The sequence below is a fragment of the Triturus cristatus genome, chromosome 4_2 (genome assembly GCF_964204655.1).
Source record: "Triturus cristatus chromosome 4_2, aTriCri1.1, whole genome shotgun sequence".
Taxonomy (NCBI): domain Eukaryota; kingdom Metazoa; phylum Chordata; class Amphibia; order Caudata; family Salamandridae; genus Triturus; species Triturus cristatus.
Window position 1 is genome coordinate 265,258,492 of NC_140586.1, and position 22,751 is coordinate 265,281,242.

Below are 22,751 nucleotides of genomic sequence, written 5' to 3' on the forward strand. Positions count from 1 at the left end.
AGGATGTTGAGCCTACGCTGAGACTCGAACCTCGTCTCCCAGCTCCAAAGTTGGCAGCTCTTGTCGTTACGCCACATCTCTCTTCACTTGGGGTTTCATGGTTAGTAGTTAGTTCTGGTATAGGAGGCGCTATAGGAGGCACCTCCAGGATTAACTTCCACAACTACATAATGAGCGTTGCCGACTGGATGAAGGCCAACTGCCTTTAGCTCAACACTGATAAAACACTGATAAAACCGAAGTGCTGATCTTTGGAAACAACACCTCCCTGTGGGACGACACCTGGTGGCCTCCCGAACTTGGACCCACACTGATAGACCACACACGCAACCTTGGCATCATCCTGTACAGCAAACTCACCATGAATCACCAGATCAACACGGTTAACTCCATCTGCATCCACACCTTTCACATGCTCCAAGAGATCTTTAGATGGATTCCCGTCAACACCAGGAAAAACCGCCACGCAACCCCTAGTTACCAGCCGACTCGACTACAAGAACGTGCTCCACTCAGGAATCACCACGCAACTCCTGAGAAGAGTCCCGAACATACAGAACTGAGCTGCCAGACTCATCCTCTACCTCCCCAAACAGACCAACATCATCCCACACCTTAGGAACCTCCACTGACTGACTCCCCATCCAGAAGAGATGCCGATTCAGTCTGCTGATACATGCCTACAAGGCCCTCCATGACCAAGGACCACAATACATCAACCACTGTCTGAACAACCACCAACCCTCCAGACACCTGACCCCCCACCTCCCTTGCCCCTGCTCACGCGCCCAGCATCTGCCGAAGTTCCTGCGAAGGACACTCTTTCTCCTATCTCGCTGTCAAGCCCTGGAAAATCCTTTCCCTCCACCTCGGAACAGCATCATCTCTCGTTGAATTCAGAAAAGGGCTCACGACCTGGCTTCCGGACTGATCACAGCTGGATCCTAGTGCCTGGATGCCCTCATGGGTGAATTGCCACGCTCTACAACTTTGAGTGGTTGATTGATTGATTGTGCCAGGTAGTGTGCTGCCTCCCCACTTATGCGATTGTCCCTTTCTTGTGTTGTCACTTAACAAGCTTTTGGATGTGATCTGTAAGTGGTACAGAGGTACCTGAGAAGACTGTGAGATGTACTGCCAGCACTCCCAAATTTAGGTTATAACTCTTCACTGAAGAAAGACAAATATCCTGAAAAAGTGTCTAGAGATACACAGCATTGGCTGTACCAACAATGGTGAATATTAAAGGCTTTCAACTTAAGTAAGTATTAACATGCACTGCATTTACCACAATTCATCAGGGCAAGTTGTGTTTTGGTATGCGAAGCAGTGTGCTCCCTCCCCCTCTTTGTGTTTAATGTTAATGTTAACAGCTAAAAATGCTAAAGATCTGGCCCGAGCATAAGCTTATCACTAAGGTGCTTCAATACGGCTTTTGGGTTCAATTATTACTCACCATTCTGAGTTAGAAGAACCTGGCAGACCATTGAAAAGCTTTTGGATTTGAGGTTGGCACATATTTATTTATGTTGAGTAGATATAACTATGATTGAAATTTTATTTAAGTGTTTAGTCCTGACCTCCATAGCCTCCATTTGATATCTGTGCAGTTGTTTTTGTAATGGTGTAAAGGTTTGAGTAGCAAAGGGTATGCTGATTCTTTGGACTGCATGAAGGTGAAGAGAATTGTAATTTGGTCATGAGATCATCCACCTAATGCCCTTCAGTGTTGCCTGCATGTCTTGGTTTATCCCACTGGTGGGAGTTCCTGGAGATGCATAGATCTTCCACCCTTTTCAAATAAAAAGTAAAACTTTAGATTCCCTGTTTTTGTACACTTCCAGGTGACGTGAATGCTATCACAGAACTCGTTTACCACCATGTTCCTGATGCTAAGCTGATTGAAAGCATCGGACAGGAGCTTGTCTACCTTCTTCCCAGCAAAGACTTCAAGCACCGGGCCTATGCAAGTCTCTTCAGGGAGCTGGAGGAGACCCTAGGAGACCTGGGACTAAGCAGCTTTGGGATTTCGGACACCCCACTAGAAGAGGTAATGTGTGTGTGGTATGTGTATGTGTGTATGTGCGTGTGTGTGTGTGTATTTGTATGTGTCAATTCACTGAAAAATACAGTTAAAATGAAGTTATGGTTACAACACCAAACTTAAAAACTATTCAAATTTACCAGTTATGGCTAGGCAAACGGATCATAATTGGCATCCCTGCATCAATGATGACATCACAGATGTCATGTGAAATGAAATCTGCAGCTATGTGCGCAGCAGGGTTTGACCACAAAGGCCTGGCCATTCCCCTGCAGCCAGTCAACCTCTGCTGCATACAACCTTAGGTACCCCCTTTTTTTAACATTTGCGGTTGCCAGTCTTTTGTCAACAGCCCTATCATAGATGATGTCATCAGGGCTGCCATTTGAAATGACATAAGTGATGTCATCAGTGGTATCATTCAACATGTCATGATTGATGTCATATTTAAGGTCATAAGCAGTGCATGATAGGGGAAGTTCAAGTTAGTTTCCCTAACCATAGGTCACACATTGTTGTGACTTTTAGACTTTGTTTTGTATCCATTTTTGCAACTTTTCTGTGTTTCTTCAATGAATTTCTGAGATTATCTAAAATGTAAAGGAGATCTTGCAGCCAAAACCAACCATAACTTGAAGTTCTCCTATTTTCAGTGAATTTCTGGGGGGTTTCATCCTATACCACATGCAACTGTACCCAACCCTGTACGAACTCTGCTGCAGAGAGCCAACCCTAATGCGAATGGGACCTTCGGTCATGCTCAACAGGGGGTGGCCACAAGGTCTGCACTCAACACCATGAGTATGACCAACCCCTGCACCAGACAGCCCACCCTATGACATAAAGCCTTTCACCATGTGCAGCTGGGCTTGTCCACAGGTCCTGACCTGTGGCCAGGTCCTGCAAGCCAGCCGGACGCAACAGGCCATGCTGCTAGGCTGCCCTACGACAAAAGACATGGGCAGGAATGCTCTGTATCTATCCTGTCCTTTTCCCATGTACCAACACACAATGGGCTTCCGTGCGCCAACGCTGGCACCTTTGCACCATGGTGCAAGGGTGCTTGCGTTACGGGGATGATTTTTTTTGTTCAGGAAGGGAAGCCTTCCTGCACAAAAACAATCAGAAGAGGCTTTTTCCTCTTTCTATCTGTGCTGCAGAATGCAGCACACATAGAAAGAGTAAAAACGATGAGAAATAATGAAATTTCTCCTCGTTGTGCCTCCCTTACGCCTTTCCAGGGAAGGCATAAGTTATTGGTGCTGCCTCAGACTTACAATTTTTTGTACATCTGGGGCACTGTCAAAAAGCCATGGATGTTACTGGGAACACCCCCAGCAACACCCATGGAATGCCTCTTTCACCCAATGTGCAGCGTGTAATGGAGTCATATTTACAAAGACAGGAAAAGCCACGCAGGATGGCTTTTTGTGTCCTTGTATATATGGGGCAGAAAAATGTGCTGCTGATGTGTCACAAACGTGTCACAACGGCGGCGCAAGGGGCTTGTAAATATGCCCCTGTGTCTTGTAAAATAGCAAATGCAACATTTTTTCTTGATGTTGTCTGCCAATCTTGTGTCCCTTCCTGTACAAAAACAATTTCTCCGCTGCGCAGGCACCCTTGCACCATAGTGCGAGGGTGCCTGCATCGGTGCATGGCAGCCAATTGTGCGCCAGCGCAGTGGGGAGCACAGGGATCCGTCATATTGTTGTAGATATGAGGCATACCTGTGCTTTGTAAGTGAGTTAGTGCGGCGCAGCAAAATGACTTGTGGTACTGCGCTGAGTCACTTTGTTGTGAATAAGGCCCACAGTACTTAGACTCGCATCATGAAAAAACAGAGAGCACACATAAAAAGCTTGGGTGATTATTTCATGAGTCCCAGGCCCAGATGGATGGGTCCCAAAAGACCCCCTGTGAATAAATAATAAAAATATGCAGATTTTGTTGCATCGTTTTTGGACCCAGGCTGGGTTTGCACCACCAGCATGGCACCTGGGATCTGCAAATCCTGAAAGCAGACCCGGCATACGCTTTATGGGCAGGGACCTCAAGCCCCCGGCAAGCTTCCTGGACCTATGCTGGTCCTTGCTCGGGTTCTGCAAATGTGAAACAAGTGCAGTGGTCTCCAAGGGAGGCCTAACACATGCACATGAAGCTTGCCTTGGGTTTGTAGTTCACAGCCACCAAGGTTGCCCAAGCACTGCTGCCAATATGCACGTAAAAGAACATGCCTCCAAAAAAAGGAGAGAGTCACCCTGTATTGCCAAAAGGGACAGGGTAGTTACCAATTGAGTCAACAGACAAAATTTCCTTTTGTGCACCCCTGTTTACAGTTGTGTGAATGAAAACGCACTAAGCGGTAGTTACTTCACATCTACAACCATTTTAGTAAAAACTTTACCCACATATATAAAAATATTTAAATTATTTTCTGTCACACTGTTAGAAATGGGGGTCTCTAGTTGGCAATGGTTTGCACCTTTGTCCAAATAGGGACCCATCCTCCTAGTCAGGATAAAAGGGATACACTACTGGAATAACCCCTGATCACCCCCTTGGTATCTTGGCATGAGCAGTCAGGCTTATCTCAGAGGTAGTGTGTGAAGCATTTGCACATAACCAACAGTAATACAGTGAAAACACTACAAAAGGACACCACACCAGTTTTAGAAAAATAGACAATATTTATCTGTGCAAACAAGACCAAAAAACGATAAAAGAAGACCAACATACAGTAATCAAAAATATGCACTTTGCAAGAATACTTTAAAATGCAATTTCTTGAAGGCGGTAGCTCCGTCCAGGGCTACCGCGGTGCTGAAAACAACAGAATCCAATAGTTCTGGCTGACTAGGTCTGTGCGGACAAGCGTTACTGTCAGCAGACTCGTAAACAGTACCTTTGGTTTGGGCTTACCGCGTTGGTGCGGGCCGGTTGTGGCAACTGTCGCGGTTGAGATGTGAAGCGAATCGGTGTGGCTTGTGCTGCCCTCATGTCGCAGTGCAGGCAGTGGCTCAGTGATGGTCGTCCAGCGGCATTGGTGAGACCAGGTCTGCTGTGCAGAGTGAGGCACTGCTCGTTGCGGTGCTGACAGTTCACAGTACAAACGGCAGTGCCGGTTGATGGGAGCTGGCGTTGGTCAGCCCAGAATGTGGTGTGGGGCCATGCATCTTGTGACTTACGAGCGATGCCCCCAAACCACGGTGCTGTCATGGGTGTCGAGGTCAACGTGCAGCAACGTCGTTGGTGAGACCAGGGCGGCAGAGTGAAGCGAGGTGGTGCGGAGTATGGTTCCCACAGGTGCAAGCAGCGGCTCGGTGGCAGTCGTCATCAGTGAGACCATGGGTGCACTGCGAAGGGTGGTGGTGCCTTCTGCTGTGCTGTCAGGACATGGGCCCAGCAGCGGTGTCGGTGACGGTAAATGTCAATTCCTATGCACACACATTCAAGTAATGCGAAAGTTCGCCAGACGTAGTAGAATAGATGGAGGCAATGTCTCTTGATGAATTTCCTTCGTCTTTTAATCAAAAAACAATAACATAAGGCTGGTGCCTTGAATGCGTGTGCATAGGAATTGACATTTGTATTTCGGACCTTCGGATCCCAACTGGGAGGGTTTAGGGGTTATCCCTCACCTGTGGCACCGCAATATTATTTCTGTTTATTTACTGTACGCTCTAAGCTGAGCGCCACTACTACCTGTGTTAATTAATACCCCCACCCTGTAGCGGTGTCGGTGACGGTGTCGGCTGCTTTCCCCTCTGTGGCAACTGAAACCCATGGTTCCAGAGACGGTAGCCAGAGGTAAGTGAAGTCTTTACAGAGCCTGAGACTTTGGGAACTGGAGGCAATCTCTATTTTAAGCCCTTGGAGGTACTCAGCGACAAGTGAAGAAAGTTCAGACCAGTCCATTCACTGCCCAAGGCAGAAGCAGAAACTGCAGGCCAACCCATCAAAGCAACAAAACAGCAAAGGGGCAGTACTCCTCCTGGCAGTTCTTCCAGCTCTTCTCATTGTCCAAGGCAGACCAGGCCATTTAAGGTGAAAGGAAATCGTCTACCACTGCTCTAAATGCAGCCCAGGTCTATTTGGCCCAACCTTGACTCATCCAGGAAAGGCAGGACGCACCTCGACCCCTCCAATAGCTGTCATTCCACAAACCAGCAGAGGCACATAGGACGGCTAAGCAAGAGAATACCTACTTTCTGAAAGTTGTGTTTTTAAACACAGAACACAAAAATCATCTTTACTAAAAGATGCATTTCTATATTCTGAGTTCAGGGATACTAAACTCAGTTTCTATATCTTGTCCCAATGGGAAGATGTACTCGTAAAATGTTACCATGTTTTCCCCATTTTATCCTATGGGACAGATAACCTCTCAATAGTGAGAAAACGAAAAACAAATGTAGTTCACTTTCAGGACATGTCTCACACACACCAGTACATGTCCCACCTTTCACATACACTGCACCTTGCCCATAAGGGTACATTGGCCTACCTTAGGGGTGACTCACATGTAATAAAAGGGAAGGTTAGGGCTTGGCAAGTGGTTGCACTTGCCAAGTCTGCATGGCAGTAAACACTGCACGCAGACACTGCAGTGGCAGGTCTGAGAACAGTTTGAAAGGCTTCTGGTGTGAGTGGCACAATCAGTGCTGCAGGCCCACTAGCAGCATTTGATTTACAGGCCCTGGACCTCTCAGTGCACTTTACTAGGGACTTACCAGTAAAACAAATATGCCTTCATGGAAACACCAATCCATAATCCAATGTACAATTGGAGCACTTGCACTTTAACTTGAACAGTAGTGAGAATCTGAGGCACTAAATCAGTCAAAACCGGGAGGTCAGAAAACAAAAAGACAGAGGAAGCATGCCAAAAGATGGCAGGTCTAACACATGTCCCTTCGAGTGAAAGTAGGCAGAACTACCCAACCTCCTTGGAATTCTCTTCACTTAGGCGGAAGAACCTGGACAGACCATCAGCGTTGCCGTGTTCTGTGCCAGGGCGGTGTTCCACCGTAAAGTTTACTCCCTGTAGGGAGATGGACCACCTTAACACCTTTGGGTTCTCACCCCTCATTTGCATTAACCATCTGAGGGGCCTGTGGTCTGTCTGAACCTGACCAAACAGGTAGGATCTTAGCTTCTTCAGTGCCCAGACTACAGCAAAAGCTTCTCGCTCTATGGCACTCCACCCCTGTTCCCTGGGGAGTAGTCTCCTGCAAGGGAAGACTAAAGGCTTGCCTAGGCCCTCATCGTGCCATGCATATGGCTGCCTTTAGGGCATCAAAGGCTTTCTGGCAGGCATTAGTCCTTCCTGGGCTGCATTTTGGAAGTCAGGTCTGTCAAGGGGAAACAATGGTGCATAGTCCTTTACAAATCTATAGTAGCCAGTAAGACCTAAAACGGCTCTCACCTCTGGGTCTTGGTGGGCTCCCAAGCATGAGTGGTTTCAATCTTAGTTTGTAGGGGTGCCACCTGGCTGCTTCCTATCTGGTGCCCTAAGTACACCACAGAGCTCTGCCCGATCTGGCACTTACTGGCCTTGACCATGAGGCCTGCCCTATGCAGAGCCTTCAACACTTCCGGCGGTGCTGCAAGTGTTCTTCCCAGCTGTGAGGTAGGCGGCACTGAAATCCTCCAGCCCAGCCAACACCTAGTTGACCAACCTCTAAAAGGTGGCAGGGGAATTCTTCAACCCAAAAGGCATCACCCAAAACTGGTTGTGCCCCTCTGGGGTTGAAAATGCTGACCTCTCCTTGGTTCCCTTGGTTAAGGCAATGTGCTAGTACCCCAACGTCAAATGAATCGTGCCGAGGAACTTGGCAACTCCCAACCGGTCAATGAGCTCATCAGCTCTGGTTATGGGGTGCGCGTCAGTCCTGGTGATGGCGTTGAGCCCACGATAGTCCATGCAGAACCGTAGTTCAGGAGTGGCACCAGGTGCAGCAGCCTTTGGGACCAAGACCCCTGGGCTGGCCCAAGAGCTGTTGGAGAGCTATATTACCCCTAACGCCAACATCTTAGAGACCTCCTCTTTAATGCTGGCTTTCACCTGGTCAGTCAACCTGTAAAACTTGTGTTTCACAGGAGGGCTGTCAACAGTGTCCACGTCATAGGTACACAAGTGAGTAACACCTTGGGTCAGGGAGATCAGCTTGGCGAACTGCCCCAACAATTGGTGACAGTCACTCTGCTGCTCTGGGGTCAGTGCAGGGGAGCGGATTACACCTTCTACTGACCCATCGTGCTCCTTGGTAGACAGGAGGTCAGGGAGAGGTTCACTCTTCTCTTCCACCCCATCATCTGTTGCCAAGAGAATGCTCACTTCAGACTTCTCAAAGTGAGCTTGAGGTGGTTCACATGGAGGACCCTCAAAGGGTTCCTAGGAGTCTGCAAATTCATCAGGTAAAGGTGACATAACTTTTTCTCTCCACCACCTCAAAAGGCCCAGTCCACTTGTCTATAAAAGCCCAAGGTTTGATTGGGGCCATGACCCACTCTTTTTGGCCAGGCTGGAACTCTACCAGAGTGGCATTCTGGTCGTACCAGCGTTTCATCTTCACTTGGCTTGCTTCCAGGTTCGACTGAGCCAGTTTGCTGAAGCGTGACGTGTGGTTCCTGAAGGCTTAATACATCCTGGGGAGTTTTCCTAGGAGCTATCTCCAGCCTTTCTGGACCAAGCTGAGAGGACCTCTCACTAGCTTAAAGGGACTAAACCCTAATGACTTCTGTGGTACCTCCCTGTATGCAAAGAGAAGACATGGTAAGAGGACGTTCCACTTACTCTTTGTGGGTTCTGCTAGACCCTTTTTCATGCCCATTAAGATTTGGTTGCATCTCTCCATCAAGCCATTACTTTGTGAGTGGTAAGGAGTGGTGAACTTGTAGGTTACACTGCTCTCCTTCCACAGGGATGTCATATACTTGGACATGAAATTGGTCCCACAGTCAGATACCACCTCTCAGGGGAAAACCCCACGGGAAAAGATCCCTATTAACACCCGGCCCACCACTGGCGCTGTTGTTGTCCTGAGAGGGATAGCCTCTGGTTACTGGGTGGCATGGTCCACCAAGACCAGGATGTACCTGTTGCCCATGGCTGTCTTAGGATCCAGTGACCCCACAATGTCCATCCCAACCCTTTCAAATAGGGTTCCTACAGCTGGAAAAGGTTGGAGAGGAGTCTCACACTTCTAACCACTCTTACCACTTGCCTGGCAAGTTTGGCAAGACCTGCAATGTGCATCTGACTGCCTTCGCATTTAAGGCTAAAAGAAGTGGGGGACAATCCTGTTAAAGGTCATGTCCTGCCCCAAATGTAATTTGAAAGGCATGTTGTGAGCCAGACCCAGTAGGAAGGTCCTGAAGTGCTGGGGTACCACCAGCACATGGGTTGACCTAGGCTCAGCAACCGTAGGCTTGCTGTATGGGAGACCATTTGCCCAGTAGATCCAGTGGGATCCAGGCTGATCACCAGCTGCCAATAGGCCACCTCAGATAGGTCCCCTAGTTCAGCTACCTGCTCCCATTCAGGTACTGGGGTGTCCCCTTAAGGTCAGCCTCCTCCCGGACCGTGGGAACCTCAGTGGTGGGTTTCCCGTGACCCCTGCCCTTTCTCTTGGCAGGAACCTGGGCCACTGTTTTAGGGCCCATGTCCTTCTGATCACCCTCACCGGCTGCCATTGACCGAGTGGTCACACATGCCCTCTCCGGCAACCCAAGCATCTCCAAGTGAGACCTGAGCTCAACACCCTTCCACGAGGAATGCTCCAGGTCGTTACCTAGCAGACAATCTACAGGCATGGTAGGGCTCACAACCATCCTCAAGGGACCTGAAGACCACCCCCCACTCGAAGGGAACCTGCACCACCAGACACTGGCGCTCTGAATTGTCCACTGCAATTACTTGGTGAATGCCCCTGGGACTACCTGCTTCTCAGAGACCAAGTGACACCGGACTGAGGTCACACTGGCTCCAGTATCTCTGAGAGTCTCTACCCTTTTCCCATTGATGGTCACCCAGGCGCTGTATTTCTTAGTGTTAGCTGGCACCTGGTTTCCTGGGACCATCTCACTGTCCCCTAGTGAGGCCTGGGGCATTTCTGTGTGATGCCCACCCTCCTGTGGGTACACCTCCTCCCCAAGCGCTAAACTAGCCAACACCTTGGACTGCCCACCGGTGGGAAGCTGTGCCCTCTTGGGACACTTGGGGTCCCCATTCAAGTGCCCACCTGCTCACAGGCATAGCACTTTCGGGGGTCAGTCTCTACAGGCTTCCCTGTAGAGACCCAGTGTATCTTATCTCCTGAGGAATGGGAATCGTTACCCTGGGTATTAGTTTGGGGCCCTTTAGAGACCTCCTGTGCCTTACCCCCCCCACTCTTCTTCTGAGGACCCTGCCCTGCTTTGAGGAAGTCTCCCACATACACCTTCTTGTGGACCCTGGTACTCACCCAGTGGTCCTCCTCCATAGCAAGCTTCCAGGGGACAGTCAGCCTACTATCAGTCAAGTGCTGGCGCTTCTCTGCAAAACATAGACTAGACAAATGCTCCCATGCGATCAAATTGTAGAGCCCCTGAAAATCTGTCACATTACTACCCTTCAACCAAACATGAAGTGACCTGGAAAAAGAATCCACACATTCCAAACAAGTTGTTTGCATTAGTTTTCCTACAGGACCTAAATTTATCCCTGTACTTCTCAGGAGTGATACCATACCTGGTGAGAAGGGCTTCCTTTATGTCGGCATACGTGAGGCTCAGCCCCTTACCCAAAACTATTAAAGTAACTCTTCCTTCTTCTGGGAAAAGAGGCCACAATCCTGCTCCCCAATTCTTTGCAGGGGCCCCATTCATGTGAATTGATGACTCGTAACCCCGAAACCATCTTTATATGTCATCCCCCTTCTTTAATTCCTTGCCTACATTCTTGGGAATGTGCATAGTTCTATCTGCCTGCACTGAGGAATTGCTGCCACCATCCATGCTGGACTTACTTCTTAGCTCCAGCTTCCTAATACCACACTAATGATCCAAGATCATCTTCCTTTCTTCCATGGCTATTCTTTTGTCTTCCCTCTCATTCTCCAGCTGGAGTTTTTCCAGTTCAAACTTCCTTGCCTCCCATCTGTCCTCCAGCTTCTCTGGGGACAAGCCACTGCTGCCTGGCCTGGAGGTTTCCGCCCTTCCAAAAGCACATCCATTCTAGGAATAGGCTCCTCCGCCTCCACACTGAGATCTTTAGACTGCCCACTGGCAGGTCTGGCTGCTACCCAGGCCCTCAGCGCCTTTTGTAGCTCCTCTTTACTGGTGAGGCCCCTGTTTTGGACTTTGAGGTTCTTGCAGATAGCCTTCAACTCCTTCACGGTGTAGGTTTCTAACCTCTCCTCCTCAAAGGCCACTTCCAAGAATACAACTGATGATGCTCTTGACTCAGGCATGATGCAATGGAAAGTTCAAGTTCCGAAATGATGGGATCACAAAAATAGACCAAAAAGAAACCCAATGTGGTACTTAGTGGCCTGCGATATGGTAGTAGTGTACACCAACAACTGTAGGTCAAGTGCAAACACAAGTCTTCACCGCTGATAACCAATGTTAGAAATGGGGGTCTCTATTTGGCAATGGTTTGCACCTGTATCCAAATAGGGACCCTTATTATAGTCGTATAAGGGGAATACCCTACTGAAATAACCCCTGCTCTCCTCCTGGGTAGCTTGGCATGAGCAGTTAGGCTTATCTCTGAGGCAGTGAGTGAAGCATTTGCACATAACCAACAGTAATACAGTGAAAACACTACAAAAGGACACCACACCATTTAAAAAAAAAAAATAGCCAGTATTTTTCTGTGCAAACAAGACCAAAAACGATAAAAGACCAACATACAGTAATCAAAAATATGCACTGTGCAAGAATACTTTAAAATGCAGTTCTTTGAAGCAGGTAGGTCTGTCTGGGGCTACTTCGGTGCTGAAAACAACAGAATCCAACAGTTCCGCCCGACCGTGCCGGTGCAGACTAGCAATAGTGTCAGCAGACTCATAAACAGTACCTTTGGTTCCAGCCGACTGCATTGGTGCAGGCCGGTCATGGTTGCCATGTCAAGAGTAGCGGTGCGGTTCGGTGTGCAGTGCTCTTAAGTCGCGGTGCAGGCAGAGGCTCGGTCACGGTCGTCCACCTGCATCAGTGAGACCAATGCTGCAGTGCGGAGTGAGGCAGTGCTCGTTGCAGTGCTGGCAGGTCACGGTTCAAGCAGCAGTGACGGTTGATGGGAGTTGGCATCGGTCAGACCAGACTATGGTGTGGGACAGGGCGTGCGTCATGTGACTTCAGAGCGGTGCCCTAAACCATGGTGCGGTCACGGGTGTCAAGGTCAGCATGCATCGACGTCGTCGGTGAGACCAGGGTGGCAGAGTGAAGCGAGGCGGTGCGGAGTGCGGTTCCCACAGGTCACAGTGCAAACAGCGGCTCGGTGGCAGTTGTTGTCGTCTGTGAGACCAGGGTTACGCGTCAAAGTGTGGTGGTGCCTTTTGCAGAGCAGCAGTGTAGGTGACGTGTCAGCTGCTTTCCCCCTCTGTGGCAACTGAAACCCACGGTTCCAGAGGTGGTAGCAAGAGGTAAGTGAAGTCTTTGCTGTCCATGTGACTTTGTGAACAGGAGGCAAGCTCTATTTCAAGCCCTTGGAGATACTCAGCGACAAGTGAAGAAAGTTCAGTCTAGTCCTTTCACTGCCTAAGGCAGAAGCAGTAACTGCAGCCAACACAGCAAAGCAACACAGCAAAGGAGCAGTACTCCTCCTGGCAGTTCTTTCATCTCTTCTTCTTGGCAGGTTCATTGATCCAAGCGAGTTCTATAGTTCTGGGCCCCAAAATTTATACTCAGTTTCTCTTTGTTCTATCGGGCAGAGAGTGTCTGTGCTCAGTCCAAACCAGTTTGGTCCTCTCTGGCCCAGCTACCCGGTAGGAGGTGGAGACAGCAATGTCCAAGGCAGACCAGACCCATTCAGGTGCAATGAAATCTCCTCTCTCTACTCTAAATTCAGCCCAGGTCTATTCAGCCCAGCCCTGACTCATCCAGGAAAGGCAGGACACACCTTGACCCCCCAGTGGCTGTCTGAAGAGAATGCACAGCCCCCAAAGCCAGACAGTCAATCCACAACCTAGTAGAGGCACACAGGAAGGCTGAGTTCAGGCATACTAAACTCCATTTCTCTAGCTTGCCCCACTGGGATGAGATACTTGTAAAGTGTTACAAAGTATTCCCCATTTTATCCTATTGGATAGATAACCTCTCAATAGTGCAAAAACGAAATACACTGTAGATCATTATCAGGACATGTCACACACTAGTACATGTCATACCTTTCACATACACTGCACCCTGCCCATAGGGGTACATTGGGCCAACCCTAGGGGTGATATTAAGAAGCGTGAGGCTTAGCGATGATCCCTGAGAGACTACACAGGGAAGGGAGAAAGATTTTGAGTTAAACGCCCCAAGTGCCACAGTCGGCTCACTATCCCTCAAGAATGATGAGAGCAGATCATACGCTGAGCCAGTAATTCCAATTTCTGCCAGGCGCCCTAATGTGACTGACTGTATCAAAAGTGGCAGAAAGATCCAAAAAGACCACAACCACTCTCCCTCCATTTTCTTTAATGGATCTGAATCTCTGAATAAAAAGTATGGAAAGGTGTTTCTGCAACTAGCGCGCATTTTGGAAGCATTCTGAAGTGGTGAAACTTTGTCGCTAATCAATGGCTTCCAACCACAGAACCAAAGGACTTTAAGGTCATAGTCCTTAGATTCTGTGCCAATTGCAGCCTTCCACAGGCATACTTGCATTTCCAGTCATATCTAATATTGATATGCTGCTGTAGCACCCATTGGGTTACACATGGCTCAAGGTCACCACAGAATCAAGAATTCAATCCAGGCTTTCCTATTACAGCCTGTTGAATTTCATGTGTGGTAGTCCATTTGGTAGAACTGAAGCAACCCCACACTCCAGCTACCAGTGAGCATTGGTTTCGTAGACAAAAGTAATATCAGTGTAGCAGGGACTTAGCTGGTAGCCCTAAGCACAAGTTTATTTAGAATATTCAATTTAAGGCAAGCTTTATTTGTATGAGTTTCCTTTTGAAAATCAAAAGTGTTCATTTAGTTGTTTTTTATTTCACAATGGGCACTTTACAGACAAAATTTTCTGCTCTAGCAGGAGCATCTTAAACACAAGGGGCTACAAATAATAGAATTGTTTGTGTATGGTGGAGGGATCTGGTTAAACGAAAAGTAATATATGACAATGTTTGAAATAAGTAAAATAACTGGCAATTATCCTTGACTGCATTTCATTCAATTGTGTCTTTATCTGTGTCATTACTGATAGGAACCAATCATATGCAAATCAGGAGAGTACGGCTGAGTCATATTTCCTCTGGACAACAATACAAAAGCCCAAACATGCTTGGCCTTGTTGGGTATCACCAGTGAGGTACAGTTAGAGCCCATGTCTCACAGTGAGATATGAAATGCACATTTGGACATAGTAGTGCCACTTTGGAGACTTGGCGAGAATACAAAATGTGTTGTATGGAACACTCTAATTAATATTAGAACATTGGAATGTTGAGAGGTCCATCAAAGACGATGGAGTAGCTCCTGTCTTATAATGGCTGGTATAAGCCTTCTGCTCCGACATCTCAATGTTTGTCTTTATGTTTCTCCCTTTTTAATTGAGAACAGTCTGCTCTTAGTGAGTGGAATGTTCTTATAGCCTTTTAGCTCTTCTGCTTCTCCGGTTATTTAAGGCCCTCTCTCTCATTATAGTACCTCTCCTGTGGCTCTGGCCTATAACTCGGGATCAAGGCCTTGAGCAACTGGTATAGCCATTGGCAGTAGGCTATACGGCTATATTAATCAATGCTTTATATTCTAGATACCATTCTAGTCCATGATTCAGACTGGACACGGACTAGTATATCCGGATGAGCAGTTCTTATTTAGTTTGGGGCAAAACTAACTTACATTCGTTGGTCCCTGTCTGAACAGGGAGGGTAAACACATTGGAATCAAATGATCCTTAAGTGCTTATCAGTGGTTCAGATGGAAGCATTTCTGTCTATAAACGTCTTTGCTGCCTGATTGAGACCAGTTGATAGAAACCACTATGTGCTGCAGAAAATGGAGCATCACATTATAATTATGTATATTGCAAGCATAAATGTATAGTCTGAGTCACTGTGATAAAGTGACTTGCCAAGAATTGCACAATTCATGTGTGAAGTGTGAAAACCATGAAAACATTGATTAGCAACTAGGGGCCGATTCACAAAGTGCCTCCACATTCATGGCGGAGGCCCTGCAGTCATGGAGGAGTCTCTGCACAAGGGACAGAATCTCCGCAGTGAGAATTCTTATTACTCCGAGTTTTGAGACTCCCCTACCAGTGCGGAGGCCCTTCGCTAATCAGGCCTTAAGTATCTGCGACACAGCTCCTTGGAAAGTTCTTGTATCTCAGATTATGGTTCCTGAAATTGGCCACAATAAGTACCTTTGGGTGAGGCTTCCCTACTGCTCCCTCAGGCAAAACCATCAGCAAAGACTTAGATAAAAAATGATTAATGTTACTGAACTTTGTTGAGTCAAATTAGAATATAATACACTCTTCATACCTCTAATTATTAAAATTACAAATGTACAGGATACAGGTAGATGTACATACAGGCAGTGTTTCAGTGTAGCGCTGCACACAGCTAGGCGATGACATCAACAGATTAATAGCCTATAACGCAGCCACACATGTAGTATACACATATCAGACGTCTGGATGGTGGTTTTGCACAAAACACATCGTTTTATAAACCCATATTTCTCAAGGATAGATTGTTATATTATTTTACAGATATAATAATTTCTATGAAATACAGACATCATCCAGTGGTGACCAAGGGTCTGCCTGATTTCCTTCCTTCCAGCCAATTTGTCTGTAGGCATAACCATATGTTTAATAATGACAGCTCCATAAAACCGGTATACTTTACCATTTCCCTATCTTTAATGAGCATCCTCTCACTAATGTTAACAAATCTCAACAATATAATTGTAATTAGGATCCCTTATTAATAATAATACATTTTATTGCATAGAAAAACACAATATTTCATTTAATATAATAAAATCACTGAAAATAATGTTACCATAATGGCATGAAATAAATTAAAATTAAGTAAGTGGTACTCACACATTCCAACCGTTGGTTGACTGAATATTATCTTGTGCCATTGTTTGTAGGATGGAATGGGTAAGGTCTAAAAATGTAGTTAGTTTCCCAATAAATTGACGAGAATCCGTATTTGATGGCTTGACGTGTATTGGCAGTAGCGAATGCCGCTCTTAGATATTTCTTCCTCAAGTCGAAAAGAGTCCGACATAGATAACGGGCTCAATGGACTCCTCTTTATATACACAGTCTACCGATCTTCAATATTAAGCACTGCGGATTCCATGCGCCCTCAAATTTTGACATTGGTTTATACAACAAGCTAAATCTTTTAAGTTCAAAAAAAGGTTTATTGGAAAGATTATTATGATCATAAAAACAATACTTCATATATGCAGTTATTTGTTTATACATAAATACATGAAGGTGTAATAAAGAACATTAACGATATATAATATCCATTAAAATAGTAAAAGGATAATATAGAAGATGATATGAATACAAGCAAAGGTTCACAGAAATCGTAAATAACAGTACATGTCAAAAATACACAATTAAAATTAAAAAAAATATATATATAGATATATATATATATATGCTCAAGTTGCACCTTTTCCGGGAATTCACTCGCGGGTGGGTGCTCTTTATGTGGCGGTGCAGTCCACAAATTATCGTAGCTCCAAATCCTCTTCATATAAAGAGAAATAAGCACTCACGGGAGACGCTCGGAGGAAATTTTATTCCGAACCAAACAAACGCGTTTCGGCGAACTGCCTTCCTCGGTGTTTGTCGACACACCGGGAGGCAGACATTTTTAATACATGCGTAACATCCGTATGTCAACATAGAGAAGGGACTATACAAAGTATCATCGCAAGATGCGCCATTTTGTAATATGCAATTTAGCGATTGATCGACATTCATTTTACCAAACTGCAATTCAAAATTATGAAAAGGTAAGAAAACAAACATCGCGATGATGTTTAACTCAATTATACATCTTTTCAAATTACTGTAAACATTCCAATATGCGAATAACACGTGATTGGTTAATACACATATCGTCGCTGAACGCCAAATTTCATGCCATGGATTGACTGTGACAGTGCAGAATTGCTACTACTTTATATAAGTGTGCAACCAAACATAGTCCGTATCTGGCGATATCTTTGTTTTTCTCAAAATGAATCTAGCCGTGAGCCGTTGAGCAAAACAAAGATATCGCCAGATACGGACTATGTATGTAAAGGTCAAGCACATGAGGTTAGGTCCTGTGTAAAAAGAAACAACAAATGGTTAATACAAACAGGATGGAATATGTCACGACACATTATGAGGTCATAATTTGAAATGGAAGAAGATAATGAGAACAAACAGAACAATATACCATGACAAAATCCATTCTAGAATTCTGTAAGTAAAACAACATACTGAAAAGCTAAACCCTATTCCAATATATAACAGAAGAAGAGCTATTTAGAGATTAATGAGATCAAACAAACCATTATACCATGGCAAAAGGTAAACTAAACTTCTATAGTTAAAACAGCACACTGAGGATTTAATCCCTATTCAAATATATTCCAGATGAAAAACTATTTAAAGCGAGTGCTGAAATGTCCATCTTTTCTGGGCATTGTGCATTGAGGAAACTCTTCAGCTTTGTTGGGTCCTCATAAGTCGTGGTGTTATTGTTGAGAGTGACTTTAAACAAGCAAGGATGAAGCAATCCGAAACGAGCTCCAATTGAACGCAACGCTGGACGTATATTGAGGAATTCTTTGCGTCTATCTGCTGTGGATTCGGCGTAGTCTTGCGAGAAGAACAGTTGATGACCTGAAAATGAAATATGCTTCAGGAGCCTAACTGGGGAAAGCACTTTGAGGAGGTCCGTATACTCAAGGAAATACAATATAACTCCTCTTGGTCTTTTCGTGCTTGAGGGTGTTGAATGCAGTGGGCCCAGTCTATGAGCACGTTGTATATTGAGAGTAGTGCCCTCCGGTAGATGTAGTACTGTCGGTAGAAATTTTTGAAAGAAGGAGATTGGATCCGATCCCTCCGTGCCTTCCGATAATCCATAAATGCGAAGGTTGTTGCGTCTGTTTCTATTTTCAAGGCTTTCAACCTGTTTTTGCAAGGATGTAATCTGGGAATGAAAGATGTCTACTTTGTTGTAACATGCACTGAGAGTTTCAACATTATGTTCAACCTTGGTGACTCTTTCTTCCAATTTTCCCCATCCATCGGTTAAGATTTGTATTTTAGAATTTGTCTCTTCAACAAATGGCCGCAGAGCTCGAATTTCCTCCAGAAGGAGATCCATGGAGACAGACAAAGAAGGCTTGGGTGGAGAGGGTGGATTTTGTTTAAGGCGTTTAGTTGTTATTTTAGTAAGAGGAGAGGAGCCATTAGTCGTATTCGAAGAAGCAGCTGTTTTGGGCGTCGATGTTTGGGAGTCCTCCATTTTAATGAAGTTCACACGTGACTTTGAATGGACAATAAATCTACGATGTGAAGATATTTGCGATGAAGATACTTTTTTAACCTACCCATGCAATGGGGAGAGTTAAAACCTATACAGAAAAGGTAATGTAAAACTGCAAGGTATAACTTACGTGCGCAATTCCACCTAATAATAGTGGGCAAGGCACACTAACAGAATTTGCGTGCACTTGGCGCATGACAGAATATCAAAATATACATTTACCAATAAGCATTAAGTGAAATATAAAAGTGATATCTGTATGCTTAAATGGAATAGAATATATGTATGAAATATAAGTCACCACAATACATTACAAGAGTGTGTCTATGCCCAAGCAAACCATACCACATGCTTAGCTTAATACCATATCCAATAAATCCACTTTAAATAAAGAATCTCGTGGTACACTCATATCACATTGTAGGTTCTGAGAGAAACACAGCTAAGAAATGCAGATATTTGCACATACACATATTAGCAACTCAAGAACAAGGTAGCTGAAATGCCCATCTAAAGCCTGTTAATACAAGCGCAAGGGAGTAATGTCCAAATTCACTTTTCTATATGACTTCTAGTGTGAAACATCCATAATCAGTGAACCGGGGTCAGTAAATGAATAAAACATTGCTCCTTTCTGAAGAAATTCAGAGTGTGATGGAAATAATCTCCTCAGTGTGCAGACTGCTTTGAAGCCACAGTTCTCATTCAGTTAGTCAGGAAGCCATGTGTTTCACAGAAAGGGCATTGCAAGGCAAAGCGAGGCAATAAATCACTGCAGAATTTAACTTTAGAGTTCTTCTCATGTTAGTTCAATTTGTTAACCTCCAGAAATCTATGCTGCCAGTGAAAATGCAAACTGAAAGGAAACCAGACAGCCACCAGCAGCAGTTAAGCAGCTGTCACAGATACCTCAGCTGTGAGCAGAAAGGTTAATAAAAGGTCAAAGCTTGCCAGAAAGAAGAGGAAAATACTTCCATTTAGAGGCTCTTACATTCTGACCATAAATTATGCAGTTTTGCAGACCTTCAAGACTCTGGTGAAGCCAGAAAATCCCTCAGAAAGCCCCGTCACCTCAAGCGAGTCACAGGAATGCCGCCATCTTCCTCGGGCTCAAGCCACGCCCCCCCCCCCCAACAAGCTAAATCTTAAGTATTTTCTTTTTCAGTGTGTTTCCAGGGATGATGATTGCTAATCCTGTTTTTTAAAATTCGATTGTGTTGATAATATTATTCTGGGTGTTTATGAAACTGTAGAATATAAAGAGTCTTCAGCCTACTGGTATTCCTGGGGGTCTTCCGCAATAAAGCCTTATGCTGTGGTGGGGGAAGGGTGTTGGTCTTTGTGAGATCTATTAGTGAGGGAAGGTTGTTGTCTGCAATAATCTTGTCTCCAGCTGTGATACTTACGTTGGTTGTAGATCCGGTGGTTTGTCTTGACTTCATTAGAATCAATTGTTTTAGGGAATATTCCTTGGTGGTGAAACATTCACAAACAAAATTCAGGATAGCACTGTTGAGGAAAAGATAGTGAGGTTTGAGATATCTCGAGGCGTAATTTGCTCTGCGGAGTAGATGAACGTAAGGTTAATGAGGATCTGATCTCTTTCATATTAATTTTGTTCATATCATTATTCTTTTTATCGGTGAACACAATAGTTGCATATGAAAGAGTTGTAATAAGCTCCACATTAAGAAGTGTTAGCGTTTGGTCAATGGCTCATACTCCAGTGATGCTTGCAAATCTTTTTCTTGAATTTGACCAAAGTTCCTGATTTTAGTTTTAATCTTGTAATTTTAATAGTTCGGATTGAGGACCTGAGGGTATTAGGAATAAATAACAATATTGTCTGCATACACTAAATAGGTGATAGGCTTGTGTCCGAGCTTTGGAGGCGGGCTGTCTGGATTATCACGATATTGAGTTTAGTCAGATACATACTAAAACCCCTTATTAACCGAACCTTGCAGGCAGCAATGTCAGAAATCTGTCACTCCAACCAAACACACTAGAAGAAATGTGTTTAATAAAAAACCTCTGCAATCCATGATGAAACATTGAAATGAAATGAAAAGACATTTATAGAGGGCTACACCATGGAGTGTCCTGGTTCTAAAACTTTTACTAGACAAGCAAGCAGCCCAATATTTCCATACTGTTTTAAATTAACCTTTACTTGTTTGGAAAAAAACGTTTTTCTCATGTTATCTTCATCAAAGTAAAAAGAAAGAATATGTGATGGCGCTGGACTTAGGAATAGTATGATTTACTATTCCAACTCCAGGCTACGTTACAGTAGGGAAGGTGCTGGAATAGTAAATCATACTATTCCTTAGCTTAGAGCGCCATCCAGCGCAAGTCATTGTAATGACTTGTGTTGTAATTCCCGCGTTGTAAAGGTATTGCGGTGTGAAGACCGCGAGGTAACCGATGTTTATCAAAAAGAACAGATGATGGCCAGAATGCCGAATCAATCAAACATTCAGCCCCAGTCACGGATCTGGGTTAAATCCATTTTTTTTTTGCATGCCACACCATTCCAGTTTTGACCCAGCCATATGCAAATCAGTCTTGACCCTGTTCTCCATTAGAACAGTCCACCCCGGACTGCCAGGCCAGGTCCTCCCTGTACTGGAAACAAGCATCCTAGGACCAGTTTTGGGATTTCGCCGCTCAACTGCCAGGATAGCTTGATTGCTGGCGTAGAAAGTACGGGACCCACGTCTGAGCATACCCTTACCACTTAGGGTGACAAATGCAGAAAGAACAGATGATGGACGGAATTCTGAATCAATCAAACATTCACCCCCAGTCACAGATCTGGGTTAAATCCATCTTTTTTTGCATGCCACGCCATTCCAGTTTAGACCCAGTCATATGCAAATCAGTCTTGACCCTGTTCCCCCTGGGAACAGTCCAGCCCGAACTGCCAGGGTAGGTCCTCTCTGGACCAGAAACAAGCATCCTAGGACCTTATTCACAAAGCTTAACACCGCCTTATGAACAAGACCCCCTTTCATGCAGCACTTAAAGTGAAAGGGGCACCGGGTGTTGCGGTGGGCGTTCTACCACAACACCTATTCCTTTTTTTATGCTGCCCTCTATTTACAAGGGTTGCGTAAATAGGAGGCAGCACCAAAAATAAGACCAGGGAAAACCTGGTCTTAACTTGGTGAAATGAGGAGAAATAATTAGTTTCTCCTCGTTTTTGCTGTTCCTGTCTGTGTGTGCTGCAGATGCAGTACACATAGAAGCTGCAAATTGCCACTAGTGATTGTTGATGTACAGAAAGGTGTCCCTTCCTGCACATAACAATCATTAGAAAATGAGTAGTTGCAACCTCTTTGTCTGCTGAATGAAGCGGCACACATAGAAGTTACAAATTGCCATTGCTGATTGTTTATGAGCAGGAAGGGTTCCTGCACATGAACAATAATAAAGCATGCACCCTTGCGTGGCGCTAGGCAGCTAAATTTAGAGCCAGTGCTAGGGGAAACACAGGGGTGCGTTGCATTCTTGTGACTAGCGTGCATCCCTGCGTTTTCAAAATGGTGGAGTGCGGCGTTCGCAATTTTAGCTTCACGCCGCGCTCCGCCATTCTCTTGTAAATATGCCTCTTAGTGTGGATAACAAACAACGAGGGCTGGACGGACTACACAAAAGCCCTTCTACACCTAGTAAAGCGTTTGTAAGCAGTAGAGGCCGGCATTGCTCGTGTGTTGGGGGGGCGGGCACCAGGGGTTGCAGAGGGGGGGATTTGTGGGGGGGGGGATCTCGCTGAAATAAATAAATAAATAAATAAATTAAACTTACCTTTCCGCCGGTGTCAAGAATTCCTGTCATGCGAGGGGAGGAAAATGGTAACCAGCGAAAACGGACTACATCTCCCAGGATGCTTAGCGGTTGAGAGGTTATGTAAACAGGAGAGCTGTTACATAACTCAAGGAAAACACGCCCTTATGTAAACAGGAGAGCTGTTACATAAC

At 45.3% G+C, this 22,751-nt stretch overlaps 1 protein-coding gene across 2 annotated transcripts in view; it reads left to right on the forward strand.

Moving 5' to 3' along the window:
• Nucleotides 1–22,751, forward strand: part of ABCA4 (ATP binding cassette subfamily A member 4) — a 1,118,748-nt gene that overhangs the window by 718,024 nt on the left and 377,973 nt on the right. For both annotated transcript variants that reach the window (XM_085601480.1, XM_085601481.1), the window contains exon 27: nucleotides 1,845–2,050. In XM_085601480.1, the coding sequence (XP_085457606.1) occupies nucleotides 1,845–2,050 (206 nt within the window). The remainder of the gene's footprint in view (nucleotides 1–1,844; nucleotides 2,051–22,751) is intronic.